Consider the following 23013-nt stretch of genomic DNA (forward strand, 5'->3'; position numbering starts at 1 on the left):
ATTAATGGTAGAGTTTCATGAGAAACCACCTAGACCACCTTCCGGTACTAGGTAATCTTGGCTGTTTGCCCGCAGAAGCTGCTGCACCGGGGGGATCCTGCCTCCACAAGCAGCACATCAGTAACTAGCGAGCCGCCATGGCAACCAGTAGCAAGCACCGCTTAGTGTTTCCCAATTAAACTCATTAAAGGTAGCAACAGCGATCCAGTCCAATTTAATTCGCTCGTTAGACTGGACCCCTGTCCACATTGAACCTAAGCCTCTGGTTAAGCTCCCGGCTTCCAACTTCCAACTTCTGACTTCATAACTTCTCTCTCTAAACACAACTAACATTATGTCTACCTACATATTATCAATCAATAGCCTACCTAATATTTTTGAACCTGAGAATTGTCTACCCTTCATAACGTTATGACCAGAACTTGTTCAATTGTATACCCACTAGGTACTACCGGATGTGTAGGAAAGCGATGGGGCTACAAAAAGAAATCCTTTAATCTATTCGAGTGGCACTCGGCGCCCGGCCAAAGTCGATCCAATCTAATGAAGAGCCTCTTCCGTCACGAGGGTCTATCTAAGACAAGCCATGCTTTTTCACGCACGGGCGGGCGCCGGGTCTATCAATTGGGGTAATGCCAATATCACATGGATATCCGGATTCCTGGGCCAATTACGAACACAGTTTACTTCACTTTACTTCACTTTACTTTATTTTACTAGACCGGACCCGAATCTAAGACAAGAGAAGCAGATCGTAGCAACACCTCGATATATTCAACTCGCCAATATATCCCATCCTCCCCACCAAATACCTATCCAATGTCTATATCAAATCAAAAACCAACTCATCCCCTATTCCATACTCATAACGGGGTATAGAAAACAGAAAAAGAATGAAGTAAATCATAAATCCACCCCCATGAATTAAATGGATAAAAACTTTTAACCACGCACCCAACACCTCAACCCACGAATGAGAAAAAGAATCCGGAGACGCCCATATCTATGAGTCCAAGACGACGAACCTCCAACACCATTTAAGCCTATCCGGGAATCCTGTCATAAGCGAAGGTAAAATCCTCGTAACACCATCTCGTTCATAAGCATAAGTCATGCCTCAAGACAAAACACCCCGCCCAGATCCGTCTAGCATACCGATATTAAAATTCGCCGACCCATCGATCTCGCTCATCGTCACCACGCCTGAACCTACTCCACCATTTGTCCCTGTACCCTTGCCCTCGCCGGGGAACTGCAGCCACTGATCGAAGTCGATATTTGTTCCCGTTAGTGCGTTCCAATCGAACTCGTCGTGGTTATCAAGGCTGTCAAAGTCCATATCTAAATCCATTGGCCCGGCATGTCCGTCAGAGGATCCGCTCGCGCTAGGCGTGAGTACATCCTTCTCAGTATGTGGTGGGGAGTGAACTGTAGTTGTGATGAGTTCAGTGGCGGGCGCCATGAACTGCTGTGCTGATTTCGAGAATAGGCTCGTCTCCTGAGTCGTCGCGTACGGCGCATTCTCCGGCGGCGGCGTCGCCATATTCTCGATCGCAGCCGTGGACGCGGGGAATTGAGGTAGAGAAGTCTTAACATTGTTCAGGATGCCAGCCTGGCTGAAGGCCAAGTTCTGTGCTGTTTGTAAATCGATAGCCGCCTTTCGAAGCGCCGCATCAAGGAACGCGACCGCATAGTCGGCGGCAGAGTATATGTCGCGCAGCTTCTCCATCACTTTCATGCATTGCTTGAAGCTACGCATGGCGATCTCGCGGGGCTGGGGTAGTGGGTTCTTCATCTCAAGTAGATGGATGATCATGGCGGGGAGGATCACGGTCACACCGGTAGTCGGGAGATACTTCTCCAATCGCAAGGCATGCAATTCAGCAACCATGCGCGTAATCTGTGATGCCGCCTCACGGACCCTAGTGCGGGACATTTCCTGGACCTGCACTGACGTCTGAGGTGCATGGGTCGGCGATGATGGGAGGAACTGGGGTCGATGAAGAGCGGATATGGTCGTGTAATACACCATATGCAAGAGGTTTCGTTGCACAGCAACCGTCGCGCGACCACCCTTAAGATCCATTGCCGACAACGGCCTGTACTGGCAGCAGGCTGGAAGCGATTGCGACCACGAAAGGAGCTCCAAATCGCACGAATTGACGCTTTCTACATTATCAAGCTGTTTATTAGGGAACAGCATCATCGTGCTGTTTGTGGTATTTTCCGCCCGAGACTTATCCCTGATCAAGACCGAGTACTGAGCTTTCAACATGCGGCTAATGCAGAGACAAAGCTTTGCTTTTGCGACACACATCAAAGCGAGTTCCTGCTGCATCAAAACGTCGCGCACAAGTGTGCATTCGGAGCCAATGATCTGGATTTCGTCGGCTAGCGGTTCGATCTCGAAGTCGTGTTCGTTTAGCATTGGTACGTCAAAATCCTCGTCCTTTATTCGTGTTGGTCGTCGCATGCCAAGGGCGATTAGGCGATCTCGCATAAAGCACGACCACCATATCCTCTTCCACAACTTCTGCTTCCGCGGGGTCATGTTAGTGTTTGCCGGGTTCCGGTGAAGCCCAATGGTATGCGCCAGCGAGATAGCAACTCCCATCCAATGCCACGTATCCTTCTGGTCGTCTGGCGTCTCATACCAATACGTCATGAGTAGAAGTCCCTGTACGAGAATGAGGCGGTCGCTCTCGTAGTCGAAATCGTACAGAAGCTATTTCCGTTAATACATATAAGGCAAATTCTAAGAGATGAAGTGCTTACTCTAGCCTTGGAGAAGAACTCTCTCCGGGCAGCTTTCCTACTAGCATAGCCTGACTCCTTAAGGTACTTCACGTCGACGAAGGCGGTAGCCGCAAACATAATGGACTGGTACAGGAACAAGCTAGCTTGTCCGTACAACCCATCTCGGGCATTAATCATGCCGAGAAAATCATGCAGCTCGATGAGAGGCATGTAAGGATGAACGTATTCGACGTAAGCGGTGAGCAGGGCATTCTGAAGACTAGGGCCAGGCAATGAAAGTGCGCCTTTAGTATGAAGGTACGTCACATCTTCAGGGGCTATCTTAGATGGGAGTGGTCGGATGAAGGCGGGTAACTGTGAAGAAGCATCAGGTTCCTCAAGCGAGTTGAGGAATTGTGCCGTCCTCAGAGCGCCCGTAGCGGCAGCCGAGCTTGAGTTCTGGCATGTGTTCGGGTTAGGCCAGATACTGGGATACCTCGATCCATTGTTACCGGCCTGGAGAGTGGACAGCAATACCGGATCAGGACGTAAGCCTGATCGTTGATCTGAAGCACATGTAAGCACTCGTGATCAACCCCGGAGATGTCTAATAATGTTTCCCCAATGTCCCACAAGGGTTGACACCACGCTGACGGGATGACACATTTGCATGTGAAATTTCGTGGGGTCCCACCACCATGACTTACATAGCAAATGAGGAACGTGACTTTCTAAGCCGCCGTCCAAGATCGCCGCCCCTGAACTAGTTACATCATTGCTAGCAGCTGAAGACTGAGTTGCCTCGCTAGCGCGACGTAAAGGCTGTGCGGCAGAGGCGATAGCAATAGGATTTGCGGGTTTCGCTCTCAACTGTGCCTCGGCAGTTTGAGGGGCAGTGGTATTTTGAGAAGCAGATGAATTCGAATTGAAGAGATTCTTTCTGTTCCGCACGAAAATGACAGGGGGTGTTAGTTAGCCGCAATTTAAAGAAGGGGGGAAAAATAAGCCAAAATGACCAAAAATTGTGGTTGGAGATTCGGAGCTTTAAAAGCTGAATGAGGAAAGAAGCCCAAGACGCCCAATGAAACGTGACGCAATTAGATCGCAACATGGAACAACAATAGTAAGAAGATCAATTCCAATGCATGAAACTTGAAAAAAAGGTAAAAGAAGAGATAAGAGAAAGAATTAGTAAATTTCGAAACTTACCTCCTACGACGACTTTCCTGGACGACGCATTCAACATTGTCCCATCTGCAATTTCCACAAGGTGCACCCTCGACAACATCACACCTTACTTTTCGGCTCCTGCAGCTTATGCAGGCCCTCGCCGCCCTCCGCTTCGTGACCTTCGTCGAGCCATTGGGTTCTGAGGTAGAAGCAGACCGCTTCTTAGATTGGTTATTCGAGTCCGACGAAGATGCCTTCTCATCTGTTTTCGGAGAGGGAGGATCCATCGCGGTTACCGAATCGTCAGTGTGTCCCTCGGGCGAACGGACCGCAAGAATTTCTTCTGGAGCCATCTTTGTATAAACGATTCCGCCTAGTCCCTTAAACTTTGAACAACAAAAAAAGACGAACGGAACAAAGATAAATAGTTAAAGGATGTATCTTTTGGAAAAATTGAAGTTATCCAGAGTATCCGAAGTTGTCTTAAGGGAGTTTCGGTGTGGTAGGTTGAGGTATGGAGGCGTCTCTTGGAATGTGTAAGTGTAAGTGCAAGTGACTACTACTACGCTTCGACGCTAGCTGTAGGTTATGTCTTGCCGTCGATGTTTGCGGCGACGAGACTAAGCGGGAGAACTTTCTCTCCCGCTTCTGACTTCCACACCGAACAACAACTTTAGGTCGTGATCTTGAAATTCGTGACAGCATGAGAAGGTTTTGGGGGAAGAAAATAAATATGAATTTACAATGAAAGAAGACGGAAGGGGTGGATTAGTGGTAGGTAGGACGGGATTTGTGTGTGGAGGTGGATATGTATGGTGGGGGGAGGCAATGGTATTATGTATAATTCCATTACTACTCCTGCTAGGGACTCGACTACTACTCGAGCTACTAAGCGGCCATAAATTGAATACCATAGTACCTCTCTAGGAAAAGCTGCCGGTCCACCAGATTCCCGATGGGGCTCACAACCGTAATTCGGGCTGCTAATAACCTGCATTGGATCCTTGAAAACCTAGCTTTTCTTTCGTCCCCATAATAAGTGTTCGCGTGCGTCTTATGCTATTGGCCTCGACAAGGAACAGATTTCGTGAGACTAACGTTAGAGCAACTAAAACGGAGTTCTCACATGCCCACAACTCGAAGCAATAGGTTAAAGGCCTGTAGCCTCGTCATCCTTGTGACTTGATTTAATCCTCTTATCCCCTTAAACAGCAAGAGACTGGCTCGAGCGGGAGGGATGTGATTCGTCGAATAAGAAGACGAATAATATGTAATAATACATACCTATTACCTACTTACCTCATACATACCACAGTACCTCCTCGTAACTCCTCGTACTCCTCATATTCTCCCCATACTCCTCACCAGACTAATACGTACGTACTATATATGTACATAACCCGATGTGTCCACAGCGATACAGCAATACCTAGCCAACTATGGCAATGTTGCCCGTTGCCCATTGCCGTTTGAAATCTGGGGAGCGTCGAAGTTCGTTTCCGATTCTTTTCCGTCTAACCCCAGCCTTGGCTTTCTAGGATTCCCAGGATCACGATCGTAGAAGGTCTCCACGCCCGAGTTAACATTGGCGTCTAACGTTCGCTTGAAATCTGTGGAGTAGCCAATCACCAAGACATGCTACAAGACATACTACTGTAGTCCCAACTCGCCGGTTTTCTTCAGTTTTTTTGATTGCATCACGTTCCCGACTTTCCTATCCCCTAGGAGGTTTAGCCGGCCACGATCTTGAGTCATCTAGGCGGTAGGTGGGATAAGTAGATAGTGAGGGTACATGTATGTACCGAAGTCCATCAAGGTCAGGTAGGGTACGGTACCTGTTAGTCTAGGGCAATGAGAAGAATTGGAACGCTTAGCATTGCCATTGGCCCGGGTCTAATTGTGTCTTAGACTCACCAATGCCCGCTCAAGAAGAAACAATAGCGAGAGTGATGTTTAATGTATGTCTTTCTTCACGAAAGAGGCGACGTTGACTTCAATCGGGGTCTAGAAGAGGCGTTCCTGACATCGAAATGGGCGCTCGGACATGTATGACATAGAAGGAAACAGATACGCTTTGTGCTTGGTGGCCGCTCGTCCGACCCACCTAAAGATATGGGACAGAAATATCCGATATAAGACCGCTTCATCGTGGAAGACATGGATTAAGCAAATCCAGTGTCCACATGCAGTTCATAGTTTGCAGGATGCAGATTGCAGAAATGCAAGCCGCAAACGGATGGATGTCATTTCGAGTATTGAACGATAGAGCACTTGCAGCGATTCGCGGTAATAACCGGGATAGCAAGCCAGTCTTACCTAACCTGGAAAGTCAGGGGTTTCGTCGGTGCTCGTCTCGTCACCGTCGAATCGAAGGTGTAGGTAATAGGCATGTACGCAGCGTACGCGATATGTATGCTGTAGGTACATACATCCTACATCCTCCTTACATACATGGCACCCACATACCTATCATGTATGTAGGTATGTATGTAGGTATCGGATTTTGGATTCCTCTACATAATTGCCTGGCAGTCTGGATTCTGGATTCTGGATTCCTTAGCCCTTAGCTTGGCCATCAGCGATGCCGCACGCGCACCAATCCTAAACCAAGTGGACCCTCGTATCCTATGAGATTTTAGTCATTAGAAAAAGCTGGCGTCTGCCATCAACAAAGGATGGATCTTGTGTTTCGAATTGGACTAGCGGGAGAAACCGGTCGAAATAGTAAAAATATCCAAATAAATGTAGGACCGTGTTCGGAGACCAGGTTTGAAATCTGATTGACGGCATTGGAGGTTGATATTATGCAAATTCTCTTTTAGATTAGTAGATTAGGAGGTCGTCGTAGCTACGAATTCGATTGCAATCTGGGCAGGTAAAGTAGCAAATGCTAAAATGGTAAGTTGTGAGTAGTAGGAATGTGACGTAGCCCGTTATCAGCAATTGAAATTTTTTAAGGTCACGATCTATCTCAGGATTTGTGGCGTGCAGGTGCAGGACCTGGTGTCACAGCAGTCCCGGAAGGTCCAGTACCTTATTTCGTAGGTAACTTCGTACCTTAAAATGGATCTGGAAACAATGGATTTGAGCGGGTTGAGCTTGACTCTTTCTGTCGCGTTTACTGGAAATGGTCGGCAAAAAATGAAGTTGCGAAGCGGGTCAAATATCATCCCCCAATTCCCCAATAAGCTGAGAGTCTGGTGACCCACAGCAATTCTCGATGCAACGATACATCTGTACGTATCGATCCGCACATCCATTCTCCATTAGCCTCACATTACGTAACCCTGCAATTTTTCTGACATTTAGATGTCCTCCTGCCTCCCTGACTTCGAAGTTCCCCTTCCCATATGTCGATGTACCTATGTACAATTTAGGACTAGGTCCTCCGGAGGTTCTCCACCCCCTCCAGCCCCTCTTACTCAGCCCCACGTCGGCTCCGCTTCTATCTTGTCGTTTAACGGACCAAAGGCGCTTAGACACTAAATTATTCTTTCATAGACGCAAAGGCAGTCTTAGCTCCCCAGACACGTCGTCGTTCTGGTTCGGGATATACTCTTGACGGCATGATCTCATGATATTCTTCGCTATAGCGCTGCTCCGACGCATGCGAAGATGTATAGATGCGTAATCGATCGCGATCTTATTCCGGATGTCCGTTACTAATTTCCCAAGACTCGGGGCTGGACCGTAGGATTTCAACGACGACAGCCACACCACTTGGCGACTTCACCGGTCGACACCGGCGTTTTTATAGGACGGTATTAGTATGGTCCGTCTGGTCGTGGCCTCGCACTTTATATCCATATGGATTTACTGTCGAATTCAACCCGCCCTGCCCCGTCTTCGAATTGTGCAGTATAGCAATTCCTCATCTAATTGTTTGATAATTAGTTTGGGCAGCAAAGTCAGTATCAATTCCACTATTTCGGGTCCTGTTCAGCCGATCCTTGTTATGTGTTTGCAAGTGTGGGGAGGATCGTGAGTATAAGGCCTGCTATACTGCATATTATCAAGTAAAGATAACGAGAGCTGAATAACCTGTTTGGCTAGCTCGTACCTGGTAGGGTTGATCCTCACACTACTAGGCAGGTAATCGTGCTTCATTCGAGTACATATCAATAGCCTCCCGTCACCATTTTCGTCTTATCATTCCCTTTAATCCAGAAGCCAAGCTCCTTACCTCCGGAATATCTAGGAATCTCAATCGATTATTTTCTTACTCTTGGATCCTCTTTTGAGACGCAGAAATCACGAGATAACCTAGATTAACTAGCTAAGGTTAGTTTACTCCGCATCGCATGACGACGTTTTTTAGCAACTAGACCCAAGAATGACCTAGTCCAGCTCACGTCTTCATTTCCAACCCCAGGATCTGGGATTCTTGGCCTAGGCTTCTGGGGTCCCCGCATCATTTCATGTGAAATCCTCCCTCTTGCCCAATCCAACCATAGACATGTTTCCAGGGGTTTAGTCTACCTAGCAGCCTAGTCAAAAGTGGCGTTTAGAAGGTGGGATACTTGACTTATTTTCCCCAACGTATATAAAAAATTTCACAGTAAATAATTATAAACGGGTGTCCTAAATCGGCAACCCGCATAATTATGTTTACGGAATCACGCCACATGCTACCCGTTACATCCATATGAAGCGTCTAGACCTTAGACACCGACCTTACAGGCCAAAGGGCAATATTTCTTCCAAAGCGAATCGCGTCGCTTATTTGTTCGTATATGTGGCGTTCGAAGCTGTCATCACGACGTCGAATTTTTCGGAGACCAGGCGATTCTGATATAGGACTTTCTAGGCATTGGGGGATCCTTAACCTAGTTGGAATTCACACCATCATGACTCCCATCGCTCACCTCCGGACGAATGTATAGCGCGAGACCCTTCATCCGGGGAGGCGGGGCCTGCAGCAGTGTCTCTTATGACGTATAGGAATGTTTCCTAGCTGCCTGGCAGAGTTGTTTTCGGCGCGAGTATCGGTCGTGGGAATGTGAGAACTGACAAAAAATACCTTGAAGCAATATTGGTAGAATTGCCACTGGGTATGGCCTGAATTGACTCTAGTCATCGCTCGAGGCAAATTTCTTTGTGTAACTGTTTCTTTGGCAAGCGAGTCCAGATATAACACGCCGGCTTACTCGGAGGCGCTGGAGGGGGTCCGGTCACGGTCACCAGACAGTTGACTCGGCGGCCCCCCACCGGCAAGAGTCTGCGGGGACCTTCCAACGGGGCTCGGTATCATCGGGGAAAGGTGGAATACCGAATCATCCCCGGAGCTGCAGATCGGAGAGACAATAAATTGGGATGAGGTGACACGTCCATACATTTTTTAGAATTCTCTTTGTTGTACTATGCACTCAACAAATCGCTGCCACATCGAAAAATGGACCTGTACGCACATACCGAAACCTCCCTACCCTCTAAAGCCTGAAGGCTCTCGCGGCTAAGTGTTCATCGCGTCTATATCTTCGTCGAGATTTTCGCTTCTTAAAATGAATTTCTAGATCTACCGACGTTTCCATTTAAAAGCTTCATCATGAGAAGATACACAATACCGCGTAGGCGATTTCTTAAGGTCCGACGACGTAGCATCTCGATAACTGGTTTATCCCTAGCTGGAAAAAGGCCGCCCCCTATGTTCGGTGAGACGTCGGAGAAAAGGGTCAGGGAGCCGGCGTTCCCTAGTGGACAAGATGTGGATTCTGAGCTGTTATGTGTATGCTTCTCCTATTTGAACGGTGAAAATCTCCATAGTTTTGAGCATCTTTAATTCTTAGCTCCTTATCTTTGTGTTGAGAGAAGTATTATTGGAGGCTGACTACCGATCGTGCCGAATTAATTTCCTACGATCGTCCTGCATAAAAGCTTAACGTCCATTATAGATGGCTAAAATGCTCTGCGATATGTTCCATTCTGGAGTGGATATATGTGGCTATTTGAGACTTAGAACTAGGTAGGCGATGGTCCACTATGCGAAGTGTTACCGTAACAGCCCGCTTGGATAAACAAGTGTAGAATTATGATACGTGGGATGAACTCCTTCTAGAAGTCGGACGCATGCACTTGACCTAAGCTATCTTCACAACGCAGTGCTTGTTTTAGCCCTATAATGCTTGGTATCATTCCAGAGTACTATTGACCGAACGCCTGCCTCGAATACAAACGCCGCGAGAATAACATTTGCCGTCCTAGACCATTTTGAGCCGGATATAGTATGTGATGCCTGTTTGCATCCACCACATTTCCCACGGTAGAAGGTCGAGCAATCATCCAAGGCTCATCATTGAGATCCACTAATGAAGGAGGCCTTCTTGCTCATCTTCCTTGCGTATTTCCTTCCATTCTTCCTCAGTGACATGCAGATATTGTGATAACACAGTCGTGAAAGCCCAAACTTCCCCGGTGAAAAGGAGTTTGGCCACATCCAACTGGATGATATTGAAGACTCCTCGCCACGTTAATCCCCCTAAAAAGCTACCGCCACTCATATCTTCGTACGGAATGCCCCTTCTAAGTGCAAGGGCTCTTGCTACCACCGGGGAAGCGTGAATGTCGAAGGGTAAAAAAAGGATGTTCGTAACAAAGTTGGCGAGTATATCTGACGCAAACGAGCTAGGTAAGGTAGTTAAGGGGTTTACTGCGTATACGGGCGTCTCTTTGGTCTGCTGCCGAGAGTCTCCTGGATAGCTAGGGCGTAATTCGGCTGACCAGACCCCGGTTTGCGGCTCGGTAGATTCACTAGTATCCACGTCAAAGCTAATAAGCGTTGGGTTAACCATCTCAGCATCCTCTTCGTCAGTACCATATTCATCGCCAGCCCGGCTTGAAAATGTGCCCCGTCTACTAATTGAACCAACAGGAATGGTTTCGCCACTAGGTTGATCCAGAGCCAACGGTGTTAGAACATCGGGTTCCAGGGTCTGGTGTCTGATCTCCCGATCAGCTGCTCCTAAAGTCGGAGATTCCGGCATAGCTTGCCTTTGGATAGCACCTGTGGATAATGGCAAGCCCTTTGGATAGGTAGGCCGGGGCAGGTGTTGGCGTATGTGAGATCTTATTACAGCGTATGCCGACCGCAAAATGTGGCCGCATAGATAAAATGTAGCATAAGGAGCTATACCGGCAGCTAGCTTGCCGACCCAGCCCAATATACTAGGAAAATCTAGTGATTCGGGTAAGGGAGGTGCAGAAAATGGCGATGTGCTAGAAAAGGGTATAAAAAAACTAGGACCGGGAAGCCACTGAGATCCAGGTACCAGATCTAGGCGCTGCATGGTGAGAAACACACTCAAATGGAACCGAACGTATTCCATGCCGACAAAGAGCCTAGAAGATATTAGTATTTGTCGTTTATGAGGTTTATAAGGTTTATATTTTGCTTACCATGGATATTTCTTTTTTGCGTATGGCTTGAAATACGTAGAGGTTACTTGCAACCCATACATAGCCATATGGCATGGATAACCCGCAAATAATAGCTGTAGAAAGGAGTGACCTCTCCATTCTGATTGTAATAATTGAAAGAATGAAACGTCGGCGCGTTTCTGGTATGCCTGCTAAAGTTAGTGTGTCTAGAGTAGAAGATATATGTATATCCATGTGAATCCAATTGTAGCATAACTTACTAAGATGCGTCGTCGTACGTTGAGGATACCCCAAGTGTTCAGTATTCCAAGAGAAGAACCGAGTTGATATAAAGTCCTTCCTGTATCGCTTTCGTACTCTTGATGTTGTCTAGCTAATTCCGAGTCGGCTAGATTAATACCATTATTTTCAGGTTCAGCAACTCCAATCACAAGCATGACCTCGTTATGAGCGCGAATAACATCCTTAATGATTTGCTTAGTCCGGGGGTTAACAATTCGCCCCAATCCATCGTACTGCTTCTCAGGCTCATGAATATCATCTGGGCCTTCTCCTCGCACAACATCATCATAAGGAGATCGCCCCTAATTTTATCGTCAGTTTAGGTAAGGTCTTAACATTATATCCGAGCGCTTACCAATGCTAGGGATGTTAAGGGTTCGAGTCTCCCCATCGTAGGATGAAGCGCGTTGACTGCATTAAAATGGAATGTATTAAAAATAGGTGGCTCCGAATTACCAAACAAGATAAACTTCGTTAAGATTTATCTAGTCTTGATTGGTATGAGAATAATACATTTATCAAATTTGAAAGTGTGAGAAATCTCAAATATGATCAATGAACTTAGGTCACAATTGTCCCAAGCAAGTTCCTAATATGAACGATGAAAGGTTATGGTATCGACTGGAATATCAGCTGAAGGTACGGTACAATACGCAATCATTTAGTTGCTAACGCCGTTTCCTTGTACCGCGAATTAGCGCTATCCAATCGTTAAAAGCTCTGACCATGGTCTACTACAGCGTACCTAACATCCGCTATGATTGGCCCCAAACCCTGAAACGATCAGTGATTTTCTTATCGATAATCGACCGACCCTCAAAAATTTCTTGAGCATTCCGCAAGCAAACGCATAAGGAAGAATCTACAATATAATCGTACGAATTTCGGATTTCAAAATGGCCAATAAAGCGCCTTTCAAGACGACTTTCGAGGCGACTGAAGTTATCCGGCCAATTTTCACAGGTGGTGCTGTCGCATTAGAGAATGGCGCACGAATCCTTGCGACGACTCTGGGAGAGGATGCGGTCTTGACTGACATAAAGACGGGAAAGCACATTACCACAGTTGAAGGGGTTTGTACACAATTGGCTTGAATACCGAGCTTACCGCTAACTATCTCAATACAGGATGGGGAACTGATATCTACACTAACTTGTAAGTTCACCAACATCTATCCTCGTTAAATTATCTGTGCTAGGACTTATCGAAGTGTAGTAACTCCGTCGGGATCTCACCTTATCATATGCTCTCGTTCGCTATCTATGCGAATATACTCTCTAAAGAAGTCAAGCGATACGATAGAACCTCAATTGGTACGAACATTAAAACCTCACACTACCCCCGTCGTCGTTTTGGCCGTCGATCGAACTAGTACGCTGCTTGCGACCGGAGGAACCGATGGATCAATCAAAGTATGGGATATCAACGGCGGTTACGTTACACATACCTTTCGAGGACCAAGCGTGCTTGTATCCGCCCTCCATTTCTTCGAACTTGCCGCGAGTTCGACACATACCCAAGAAACCGCTCAGGAGAAGAAGAAGAGAAGGAAATCGAAAGGCGCTGCTGAGGATGATGAAGATGAGATATCATCTACAGTAAGGTTCCGATTAGCCTCTGGGAGTCAAGATGGAAAGGTTCGCGTATGGGATCTACATAAGAGGAGTGTCGTAGCGAACCTCGACTCGCATGTTTCAGACGTTCAAGGTCTGGACTATTCACCCACCCAAAATGCGCTGGTGACCGCCGGTAGAGATAAGACGATCAGGTGGTGGGATACGAAATCTTGGAAAGTACGAAAGGTTGTCCCCTGTTTTGAACTTATCGAGGCAGTTGGCTTCATCGATGATGGTCAACTCACTTATAGTGCCGGATCAAATGGGTGTCTGCGATTATGGGCCACTGACACCGGGCGGGAACTTACGAAAGAACAAACGCCAAAGCCCGAGACTGAAGCTTTTGTAAGAGCCATTTACCAACCAGGATTTCCATTCGTCATATGCGTTCAAGTCGACCACACTCTATCTCTTTATCAAATTCCTTCCGAGGCCCACGATCTATCTCAAGTCGCGCCCCCCGAGCCATTTCGCCGAATCTCAGGCACTCACGACGATATTATAGATTTACGGTATCTACTGCCCGATCATTCTGCTTTGGCTTTAGCGACAAATTCCGAAGACATCCGAATTGTATCAGTGACCGAACCAAAATCTGGGTTGGAAACTTTAGTCTCTTCCGAGTATTTCGGGCAGGATATCGCTCTTCTCAAGGGCCATGAAGACATAATTATATCACTTGATGTCGACTGGTCTGGTCATTGGGTCGCTACGGGTGCCAAGGATAATGCCGCGAAGCTATGGAGAATAGACCCGGCTAACAATTCTTATACCTGCTGGGCCACATTTCCGGGACACGCCGAATCTGTCGGGGCGGTAGCATTGCCTCGAAGTCGGCCGGTAGAGGGCTCTAAAGCACATGCCGACCCCTTAAACTATCCGCCTCCATTCTTAATCACAGGATCCTCTGATCAGACTATTAAAAGATGGGAAGTACCGCGAGAACCACAAAAGGGCGCAAAGGCAACTATCAGAGCTGCTTACACGCGAAAGGCCCATGACAAGGACATCAATGCCATCGACATCAACCACTCATCACGTTTATTCGCCTCGGCTTCCCAGGACAAAACTGTCAAGATTTGGTCGATAGAAGAAGGTGAGGTTCAGGGAATCCTCCGAGGCCATCGCCGAGGTGTGTGGTCTGTTAGTTTTGCGCCTCTCAACACTCCGGTGCTTCAGGGTGAACAAGGTTCCGTGGCTGGGAAGGGCGTTATACTCACAGGAAGTGGAGACAAGACAGTTAAGCTATGGAACCTTACGGATTATACATGCTTGAGGACATTCGAGGGTCATTCAAACACTGTCCTTAAAGTGGTGTGGCTTAACATCCCGCCAAACGAAGAGCGTGGTAAGAAACCTATACTTTGTGCTAGCGCTGGTGGAGATGGTCTAGTCAAAGTATGGGATGTTAATTCCGGTGAGAATGAGTGCACGCTCGATAACCACGAGGACCGAGTCTGGGCTCTTGCGGTACATCCCGAGACGAACATGGTTGTCTCTGGCAGCGGTGACTCTACTGTCTCATTCTGGAAGGATACTTCGAGTGAAACGCAAATTGCGACGAACGAAGCAGCCCTCAAGCGCATCGAACAAGAACAAGAGCTTGAGAATTACGAATATGTGGGGGCTTACCGCGAAGCAATCACGATGGCGCTTCAGCTCAACCACCCCCGCAAGCTTCAGAGTCTCTTCGAGCGAGTAGTCAATTCGAAAACACCAGAGATTAGCAGCCTTTCAGGCTTAAGGGCTGTCGATGAAGTATTAGCCTCCCTTTCCGACGAGCAGCTGTTCCTGCTCCTCCTAAGACTGCGAGATTGGAACACCAACGCCCGAACGGCACCTATGGCCCAGCGCATCCTGTGGACCCTCATTAAGAGCTACCCTGCATCGCGTTTCTCCAACTTGTCTGTAAAAGGGGCCCGAGGTCAGAAGAGCTTGAAGGAGGTCTTGAATGCGCTTAAGGTCTATACAGAGAGGCACTATAAGCGCATGGAGGAGTTGGTTGAGGAGAGCTATCTAGTGGAATATACCCTGCAGGAAATGGACAGTCTCGCGCCCAGTTTAGGTAGCATGAAGTTGGCAGAGAATGGCGATTTAGATGTCGTCATGACGTAGATTTTGCTAGACTAGATAGATAGTCTGTCAATTCTGTATAGATCAATTAATTATATGGTACAAATAGAGTATTCTGTACATTGCATGACTGGGATACGAGAGTCGCTTTGAGTATCAATATACAGTCGGGTCTTAGTTCCAGGTAGCCTCTTGCTATTTACGATGGCATATCTACACATTCATCAACATATGCTGTCAAATGGCCATAATAACGTATCTATTTACAAGTAAATCAGGTGGTGGTGGGCGTTTAGTTGGGTATATCGGTCAGAATAGATGTCATTTGTTCTTCTTCTTCGCCTTCAACGCCGTCATCTTATCATCCCACTTCTCCCACCCAGCCTGACACAAATCCTCCTCCACGACCAAATCCCGTATTCGAAAAAACTTCGCTACCGGCGTCTCCAAGCCCCACGCCAACCAGCCCGACCGCCGCACCACAGTCGTGATAACAAACCATCCCACCGCACTGACCGTGCCCGCGGCCCATCCCACCAAAACCTGCTTCTCCGTATGGTAATTCAGATAAATCCTACTCCACGCCACCGCGGCCGCCATCCCCGCAACGACCGCGCACCAAGCGGCCCGCTCGAGCATGCTCATGGGAGTGTGATTGCGCCGCAGGACGCGCGGGCTCGGGGGCCGGTGGCGGAGGAGCAGGAACAGGGCGACGGAGACGGCGAAGTACGCGACGAACTGCGCGTGGCTGCTGGGCATGCCGTAGCCCTTCCCGTTCATGCGCCGCGGCCGCTCTTCTTTGATCAGTCGCTTCAGTATGAAGTTGATCGCTTCGCAGGCGAGCTGGCCTGCGAATAGTAGTGCGATCTCGATCTCCCGCGTCGACCAGATTAGCGTCGCGTACATCACGCAGAGACCCTGTGGCACGAGCGCTAGGAAGGCGCAGAGGTAGGATATTGGGTCGGATGGGTCCTGTTGAGAGGGAGGAAGGATGGTTAGTTTATGAGGTTCTGGGGTGGAATGGCGAGGTGTGGTAGTTGGGACTTACATAGTGGACGTGTGTTAGCGACAGGGACGCCAGCACGGGCTCGTCGGCCATTTCGAGGAGTAGTAGGAGGTGTTTACAGAAGTTGGGGTTCGGGGTATCTGTCTTTATGGGATATTCTTATCGATGCATTGCTCGTAAATAATATATAAGTTTTGTTCTAAGCGGAAGTAAGAAGAGTGACACGTGGTTATACGACTAGAGCAACTATCGATTGAACAGACTTTCATAGATCAAAAGTATGAGAGTAGAGTTGGCCTGTTCGACGCCACCTATTACCCCAGGTAATTGACGGTGTCAATTGTCGGGAAGAGGAGACGGCTAGAAATTTCTAAGGTTGTCTTGGGACTCAATGCCGTTTCGTCATTGGGAATAGTGTAGTACAAAAAATCAATAGATGCCAGCTGCCCATCAGTTGTTCACGATTAAATGGAAAACGCGCATATGGGATAAAACATGAAGGTTAGGTGCATATTTTACAAGGGTCTACCCCGCTAGCCTGCTATCGGAAAAAGGCTGTACTATCATCTAACATGTAGGGCATCCCGGTCGAGAGCTGTAAGCTAACAGGTAAGCTCACAATCGTCATAAGGGAAATTGCCCCTCATACTCGGTATCGATAGCAGCATTTGTGATCCTTCAACTTTCGCGATCCACGGATCCACTCTGCTACTGTATTCTTCGCCGTCAGACTCATACATCTCTTTTGTTCCAGTGTTATCTCACAGCCACATACGATTTCCGAAATGAAATAGACATATCTCATTTGAAAAATCCGACAGAATCATTTGTCACTCCTAGAAACTTTCGTCAAACTTCTCCTATAAACTCTTCTACTCACAACCGACATTCCTACGTGCCGCCAAGCTTAGTGCTGCAATCTACCGATCTCGCCTAATTTTAGAACTCGTCTTTTTAGCGAGAACAATTCTTTTAACGACAGCAAGTTCACTTACCAGCTTTTTGTTAATCGTACACTTAGTCACGAGAACAAAGAATGCGATAACGACAAGCAAACAGACTACCGTATCAATAAGTCAATAAGCTGTTATAAAGTTACCCGGGCAACACACGGAGATGTTCACAAGTACTCGGCGCAGCCAGACACGTTTTAGTGGGAACCGATAACCACTAAGACAACATGGAAGTAGAAGATATTCGTCAAGAAGAGTTGTCGACCGTAGCAGCTATATATCCCGAGCTACAGGTCGACGAAAATGATCCAAATACAATCTCCCTTGAGCTCCTCGTGAGCTTAGTTAGTCCCCTAACAGTGCTTTTTCCAGCCGCCACTGAAGTTGCGCCTCCGGTTGAGCAAGCACAAAACCAGATCCCAACTGTAGCAGCCTTAGATTCCCATGATTTGTCATATCTGCCCTCTTTGCAGATTCGCATAGAGCTGCCGGACGGATACCCCCAAGAAAAGCCGCCTAAAGCTAATATCTCCACCACCCCTCCGTGGTTATCAGAGAAGATATTGTCTAAGCTCGAGAGCGATGTTTCATCTCTCTGGGAGGAACTTGGTCGTGATCAAGTCATCTTTACATACATCGACAGTCTACAACAGTTAACCGAGGATGTGTTTGGCTTGGTTGACAGTAAAGGACGCTTAGAAGTTGCACCGGAATACAAGATCGCAATATTGGACTACGATATCAAGGCTAGGCGAAGAGCTTTCGAGAAAGAGACGTTCGATTGTGGCGTTTGTCTGGAGCCGAAGAAAGGCGTCGTATGTCACAGGTTGCTGGAGTGTGGGCATGTCTTTTGTGTCAATTGTCTACAAGAGTTTTATAACAACGCTATCACAGAAGGGGATATATCTTCCGTCCAATGTCTCGAGCCAAAATGTGCCAAACAACGCGAGGACTCTATCAAGGGATCCATCAAGAAGAAGAGAGCCAAAACTTTCATTAGCCCTAGCGAACTCTTGCAGATTCCCCTCGAGCACGATGTGGTTATGCGCTATGTCATGCTGAGGCACAAGACCGAGCTTGAGTCGGATAAGAATACTGTGTATTGTCCTCGCCCATGGTGTCAGGGCGCCGCTCGATCGAAGAAGCACAAGAAGCCCGAGGGTCTTGAATTCGTTGATTCATCCGATGATGAGGATGACGAAGATGAAGTCGAGGAGAACGAAGCAGATAAGGTGGGGAAGAAGTTCGATCGAACGCGGGAATTGCTTGCTATCTGCGAAGACTGTGATTTTGCTTTCTGCACACGATGTGAACAGACATGGCACGGCGAGTTCAAGCATTGCTATACGAAGGACAGACAGATCGAGGTGACGGCAGAAGAGAAGGCATCCCTTGAGTACATGAAGCTTCACACATCAGAGTGCCCGACCTGTGGTGCTCCGTGTCAGAAGACTCACGGTTGTAATCATATGCAGTGTTTCAAATGCCGCTCGCACTTCTGCTATCTCTGTTCTTCATGGTTGGACCCCTCGAATCCGGTAAGTAAATTTTGTTTCTTTTTTCTACTCCCCTCAAGAGCCCCAACCCCTTTAAAAAAACTGTTTTGGCGACGAGTGTCTCCGAGGCTAGTTTTCTATGTCAAATCACCTGTATAGTTTAATGAAACTTTATACTAACTTGAGATAATATAGTATCAGCACTTTAACGTGCAGCCTTCAGGGAAAGTCAATGATTGTTACCTGAGGTTATGGGAGCTAGAAAGGGGTGACGGTAACGACGTTGGACAAGCCTTCGAAGGTGACGGTGGAGGACACCCAGAGATCCCAGCAGCCCAGCCCGAACGACTTTTAGTTGTCCTCCCTCGTGCAGCACCCGAAAGACCTGCGAATGATCTAGGCGATGGACCTGGTGAGGCTGATGTAGAGGAAGCACCGCGTCAACAGCCGCGGCCAAGACCCGGTCAACCACAACCGCCAAGGGATCAGCCAAATGGGAGGGTCGCCGTCGCCCGCGAGGGGCCGCTGGTGCTCCGTATCGAAGGGGATGCGCCGCCGGTTCAGGCAGAGGTCGTACGACGCCCTCATCCCGGCATTCCAAATCCCCGCGAAGGAAATCAGGGCCTCAACAATAATGCAGGTCAACGAGGGGGCCGAGGCGATAGGAGAGGCAGAGTCCGACAAAACAACCGGAATCGACCTCAGGGGCAGAACCGTCAAGCGAACGATAACGGTCGCGATGGCCAGATTAGGATGGGGGATGGCGATGTGCTCCGAGGAGACGGCCAGTTGGATGCGAGGCAAGAGGCATGGGTTCGCCAATTCGTGCAGCTCGCACTGAACGATCAGGAAGATCAAATCGAGGATAGTGATGACGAGTAGACAGGGGGAAGATCTTGATAGGCGCAAGTCGGCCTGGGCAGTAGGCATGCGAGGCACAAAGATTCCCAAGACGGTAACAACGACGCAGCAAGATACTTCAAGAGACCATGCTCATAGCGAGTTTGGCTAACACAATAACTCAAGTTTATTGAACTCCCGAAAGGAGCTGACCAGAAGCCGCCGTTGGCTGGTAGCGAATGGGGCGTGATGTTGCATGCTCTAGCGGCTTCCGGCAGCTGTCACGGGGCAGAGAGGTCTGGCGTACATGACGAATCGCCTTTCGTTCGTGCTAAAGTCACAGCGGATTGCTGAGATAGGCAGATCTCGCCGGCTCGCCAATGTTACGCCGAAGTGACATTCTTCTGGTGGTTTTTTTTCTCGTTGGCCTTTTTTAATCTTTTTTTTTTCGTCGATTTGTTTAAACCGACACCCTCAAGAAGGGTTTCGACGACGACGCCTTTCATGTCTCTCTGTGTCTTCCTCTCTCTCTAACGGCACAGCACGAAGTAGGCTGAGTACCTCTGTCTACCTACCTACATATCTCACATACATAATGTGTTTCGACAGGCAGACATCTGTCTACTGGATACTACGATCACGGATACCGATGCTACCTGGGTATGGGAGATCGCTAATAATAAACATTGCCCGTCCCAATGTGCGTGTTATGTGTTTGATATCCATTACCGTAAGCACTCAAAATAACCCGGTATGTAACAGCACCATCACAAGATTACGATGCATTGAATATTTTTTTTTCTCTCAATTTTTTCTTTCTTCTCTCGTTCGTGACATGCAATCAATGCTGTGACGAGAAATTATTTGATACGATCGCCAATGGGTGTTGATAGATACATACATACCGCATCGCATCGCAACCGATTGCTTATTGCTTGCTTATTGCCTGTTGATCCACCCGTGGCTTGGAGGTACCTGCAGGTTGTCTCAGACGATTCGACACGGAAGAGTGTATAGAACACGCCATATAGGATCGCCCATTGGATTATGGATAAGGGGGGGAGATTCTTTACTATTTCGAATTTGATGATTTGATGCTTTACTATGTACGTCTATGTACGTTCAACAACTGCGATCTTCGACTCCAATAGCGTCTTCCGTATCTCTCTTAGCTATGCAGGTAACAACAAGCTCTGAGTCTCTTCCCCCCTTGTCGAGGTTTATAAAAAAAAAATCCAACAAACCAGCCCCCCCTTGTCGGGAGATCTCTTTTTAGCTGTCTTTTCTGCTTTTTAAAATTCATGACTCGTGTTGTAGTGCTAGTGTACCCGCGACGATCTGTACTTTGTATCGAAATGTTTTGGGCAGTAGCTTATCATACCATTACACTATCTATATGTACATACGTACATACATACCCTTACGGACATGGCCTCTGGAACCCCAGACGAGGATTCTGCGTGTTGTGGGGGTTTAAGGGGAGAGAGTAGTGAGAAGAGGAAAGGCGTGAGATTGGGAACGGATCCCGGGTTTCTCATTGGTGATAATTGGTCGATTTATTACAGCGGGCGGGCGAATTCTGATTCGCCTTCGCTCCCCCTTGAATTATTATTATTTTCTGACATTTCCCTTTTTCTTTTTCTTTTTTTTTCTTTTTGTCGCGCCATATTCTTACACGGTAAGGAACCGTGGGGCAGATTATTGATAGACCGGACAAGGCTGGTGTCTCCATTTGCCTACATATTTGCTCTATTCGTTATCGTTGGAGGGGTTGGACAACCTGCCTCGTGGTTCGCGTCATTAATGCGCCGTATTGAAGAATTACATTGCAGATTACTGCTATTGCCCATCGAAGCTATATGATATAGGCCGAGTTTGATGAGTCTTTTTAAGACGATCTGTGAATGTCATCAATGCGGTTCGCATGGAAATTGCACTTTGATGAATATAGGTGATATCCTAGGCTGCCACATGCTAAGCCTGCATGATCGTTTTGATTACTAGGTATGGATATTAAAAGATGTCGTGAGCGGCGGATTATCATCGTGTAACTTCACCACACACATACATATCTACATACTAGGTAATTAGTACAGTATACACACTCGCGCTAGGAATTAGGATATAGGATATAAGGCACGGGATAGGTGCAATAATATTAGAAGACGCTAGCGAAATGTTTAATACGTAGATGATGAAAGAGACTAGTAAGAAAATAGAAGTTTGGCGACCGCGTGGAATCGTCGATTAGGGTCTAAGCTACACGTGGGAAGATATACAACGTAGTATACATATAAATGAATTGGATACTCGTACGGCGACAGATAAAGGCTAGAATAGGCATTCGATTGGGGGCCATCTGTCTGCTTTCTGCAGAGAAGTGCCAAGATGGTTGCATCGATTCCAACAAGGGAAAGAGATTCGAGCTAGAGAGGGTAGAGAAGGGTAGAAAGAGGGCTGGCGGCAATAAAAAAAAAGTTGGAGTTGGAGGAGCTGATTTTAGTCGTAATGAGAATTGACAGGCAAGGGGTATGGTATGGGTTGTACAGTTCACCCCTTGTATTAATGTTAGTTTGTTTCAATATAAATACCGCTATGAACTAGGATATGGAAGTCTCGAGCAGGGCTTTGATACGTATTTCTGAAACGTATAGATTTTTATTCTTTTTTATACCGAATAATAATGATAGAATGCTAATCGGCTATAATATAAAAAAAATTATATGTTTTAAGGATAAGATTCCGTTACATTATTTAAGGTTGAAACCTGGCGAGATACTTCTTTAACAGGCCTTGATGAAGTATAAAATCGATTTCGTACTAACATTAATACAAGGGGTGAACTGTACATACCTATCTACATAGGTACATGTACCTAGCCATCTCATAGAAAGACCAGCCGCAATTTGGAACCTTGGAACTTTCTTCTTTTTTAGGTTGAGATAGGTCGTACAGATTGTAGATAGACTTATTATACATCCATGATGTATCTACCTTTAGTGTTACCACTAGGGACACCTGGATCTAATACGGTAGTACGCAAGGTACCTAGGTATTTGTTGGATAGCCCTGAAGAAGTTGGAGGGTCCGGAGCCGGCGACGAGGATTGGACGGGCTAAACTCGGAGGGGTCCTTTCCAGGCTAAAGTAGGTAATGCATAACGGGCGTATCTATAGCCTCGTCAAATCTCGGCAGCCTGGTCTATTATTGCTATTATTGTTATTATATCTGCAGTTGTATTTGGAGTTGTTGTTACTGTTATCATTTTGGTTGTTATATGAAATGTACTATGTAGCTAAGTATGGAAAAGAGTTCGTGATGTGTTTCGCTTATTTCATGTCTCGACGCATGCTTATGCTTTCATCTCTATGCGGTTTCATATATGAAAATATCCCATGGCATCGCCATGGGATAGTAGAGATGTACATACATGTATGTATGTAGGTACGTATGTACATGTGAGTACA

The 23013-nt window shown here is 47.1% G+C and overlaps 5 protein-coding genes across 5 annotated transcripts; 2 read left to right on the forward strand and 3 right to left on the reverse strand.

The window, feature by feature from the left end:
- Window positions 1-720: 720 nt before the first annotated feature.
- GGS22DRAFT_162820 (fungal-specific transcription factor domain-containing protein) lies at window positions 721-4689 on the reverse strand. The gene is made up of 4 exons (XM_047961272.1): window positions 3946-4689; window positions 3444-3676; window positions 2776-3302; window positions 721-2725 (listed from the first exon to the last, which is right to left on the reverse strand). Exons 1-4 carry the CDS (start codon window positions 4257-4259, stop codon window positions 1118-1120), a joined length of 2682 nt encoding a protein of 893 aa, XP_047818955.1. The 5' UTR covers window positions 4260-4689; the 3' UTR covers window positions 721-1117.
- A 5276-nt stretch (window positions 4690-9965) lies between these two features.
- GGS22DRAFT_162827 (uncharacterized protein) lies at window positions 9966-12183 on the reverse strand. The gene is made up of 4 exons (XM_047961273.1): window positions 11918-12183; window positions 11541-11864; window positions 11299-11468; window positions 9966-11241 (listed from the first exon to the last, which is right to left on the reverse strand). The coding sequence occupies exons 1-4, from the start codon at window positions 11951-11953 to the stop codon at window positions 10209-10211; spliced, it is 1563 nt and encodes a 520-aa protein (XP_047818956.1). The 5' UTR covers window positions 11954-12183; the 3' UTR covers window positions 9966-10208.
- A 241-nt stretch (window positions 12184-12424) lies between these two features.
- On the forward strand, window positions 12425-15433 carry GGS22DRAFT_139176 (U3 small nucleolar RNA-associated protein). The gene is made up of 3 exons (XM_047958669.1): window positions 12425-12635; window positions 12690-12717; window positions 12778-15433. Exons 1-3 carry the CDS (start codon window positions 12459-12461, stop codon window positions 15291-15293), a joined length of 2721 nt encoding a protein of 906 aa, XP_047818957.1. The 5' UTR covers window positions 12425-12458; the 3' UTR covers window positions 15294-15433.
- GGS22DRAFT_139180 (PAP2-domain-containing protein) lies at window positions 15433-16460 on the reverse strand. Its single transcript, XM_047958670.1, has 2 exons — window positions 16300-16460; window positions 15433-16223 (listed from the first exon to the last, which is right to left on the reverse strand). Exons 1-2 carry the CDS (start codon window positions 16348-16350, stop codon window positions 15573-15575), a joined length of 702 nt encoding a protein of 233 aa, XP_047818958.1. The 5' UTR covers window positions 16351-16460; the 3' UTR covers window positions 15433-15572.
- A 370-nt stretch (window positions 16461-16830) lies between these two features.
- On the forward strand, window positions 16831-19965 carry GGS22DRAFT_162835 (RWD-domain-containing protein). Its single transcript, XM_047961274.1, has 2 exons — window positions 16831-18748; window positions 18902-19965. Exons 1-2 carry the CDS (start codon window positions 17438-17440, stop codon window positions 19586-19588), a joined length of 1998 nt encoding a protein of 665 aa, XP_047818959.1. The 5' UTR covers window positions 16831-17437; the 3' UTR covers window positions 19589-19965.
- Window positions 19966-23013: the final 3048 nt, after the last annotated feature.

The sequence above is a fragment of the Annulohypoxylon maeteangense genome (genome assembly GCF_022496945.1).
Source record: "Annulohypoxylon maeteangense strain CBS 123835 unplaced genomic scaffold GGS22scaffold_8, whole genome shotgun sequence".
NCBI classification, from domain to species: Eukaryota; Fungi; Ascomycota; class Sordariomycetes; order Xylariales; family Hypoxylaceae; genus Annulohypoxylon; species Annulohypoxylon maeteangense.

Excerpts from the sequence above, each read along its gene's own strand:
- GGS22DRAFT_162827 (XM_047961273.1), bottom strand. The coding sequence starts at position 11,953 with ATGGGGAGACTCGAACCCTTAACATCCCTAGCATTG. Across the intron at positions 11,865-11,917 it reads CCTTAACATCCCTAGCATTG|GGGCGATCTCCTTATGATGA; the intron begins GTAAGCGCTCGG and ends CGATAAAATTAG. Across the intron at positions 11,469-11,540 it reads ACGTACGACGACGCATCTTA|GCATACCAGAAACGCGCCGA; the intron begins GTAAGTTATGCT and ends TAACTTTAGCAG.
- GGS22DRAFT_162820 (XM_047961272.1), bottom strand. The coding sequence starts at position 4,259 with ATGGCTCCAGAAGAAATTCTTGCGGTCCGTTCGCCCGAGGGACACACT. Across the intron at positions 3,677-3,945 it reads CAGGAAAGTCGTCGTAGGAG|AAAGAATCTCTTCAATTCGA; the intron begins GTAAGTTTCGAA and ends CGTGCGGAACAG. Across the intron at positions 2,726-2,775 it reads AGTTCTTCTCCAAGGCTAGA|CTTCTGTACGATTTCGACTA; the intron begins GTAAGCACTTCA and ends TAACGGAAATAG.
- GGS22DRAFT_139180 (XM_047958670.1), bottom strand. The coding sequence starts at position 16,350 with ATGGCCGACGAGCCCGTGCTGGCGTCCCTGTCGCTAACACACGTCCAC. Across the intron at positions 16,224-16,299 it reads CGCTAACACACGTCCACTAT|GACCCATCCGACCCAATATC; the intron begins GTAAGTCCCAAC and ends CCCTCTCAACAG.
- GGS22DRAFT_139176 (XM_047958669.1), top strand. The coding sequence starts at position 12,459 with ATGGCCAATAAAGCGCCTTTCAAGACGACTTTCGAGGCGACTGAAGTT. Across the intron at positions 12,636-12,689 it reads ACATTACCACAGTTGAAGGG|GATGGGGAACTGATATCTAC; the intron begins GTTTGTACACAA and ends ATCTCAATACAG. Across the intron at positions 12,718-12,777 it reads ACTGATATCTACACTAACTT|TAACTCCGTCGGGATCTCAC; the intron begins GTAAGTTCACCA and ends ATCGAAGTGTAG.
- GGS22DRAFT_162835 (XM_047961274.1), top strand. The coding sequence starts at position 17,438 with ATGGAAGTAGAAGATATTCGTCAAGAAGAGTTGTCGACCGTAGCAGCT. Across the intron at positions 18,749-18,901 it reads GGTTGGACCCCTCGAATCCG|TATCAGCACTTTAACGTGCA; the intron begins GTAAGTAAATTT and ends GAGATAATATAG.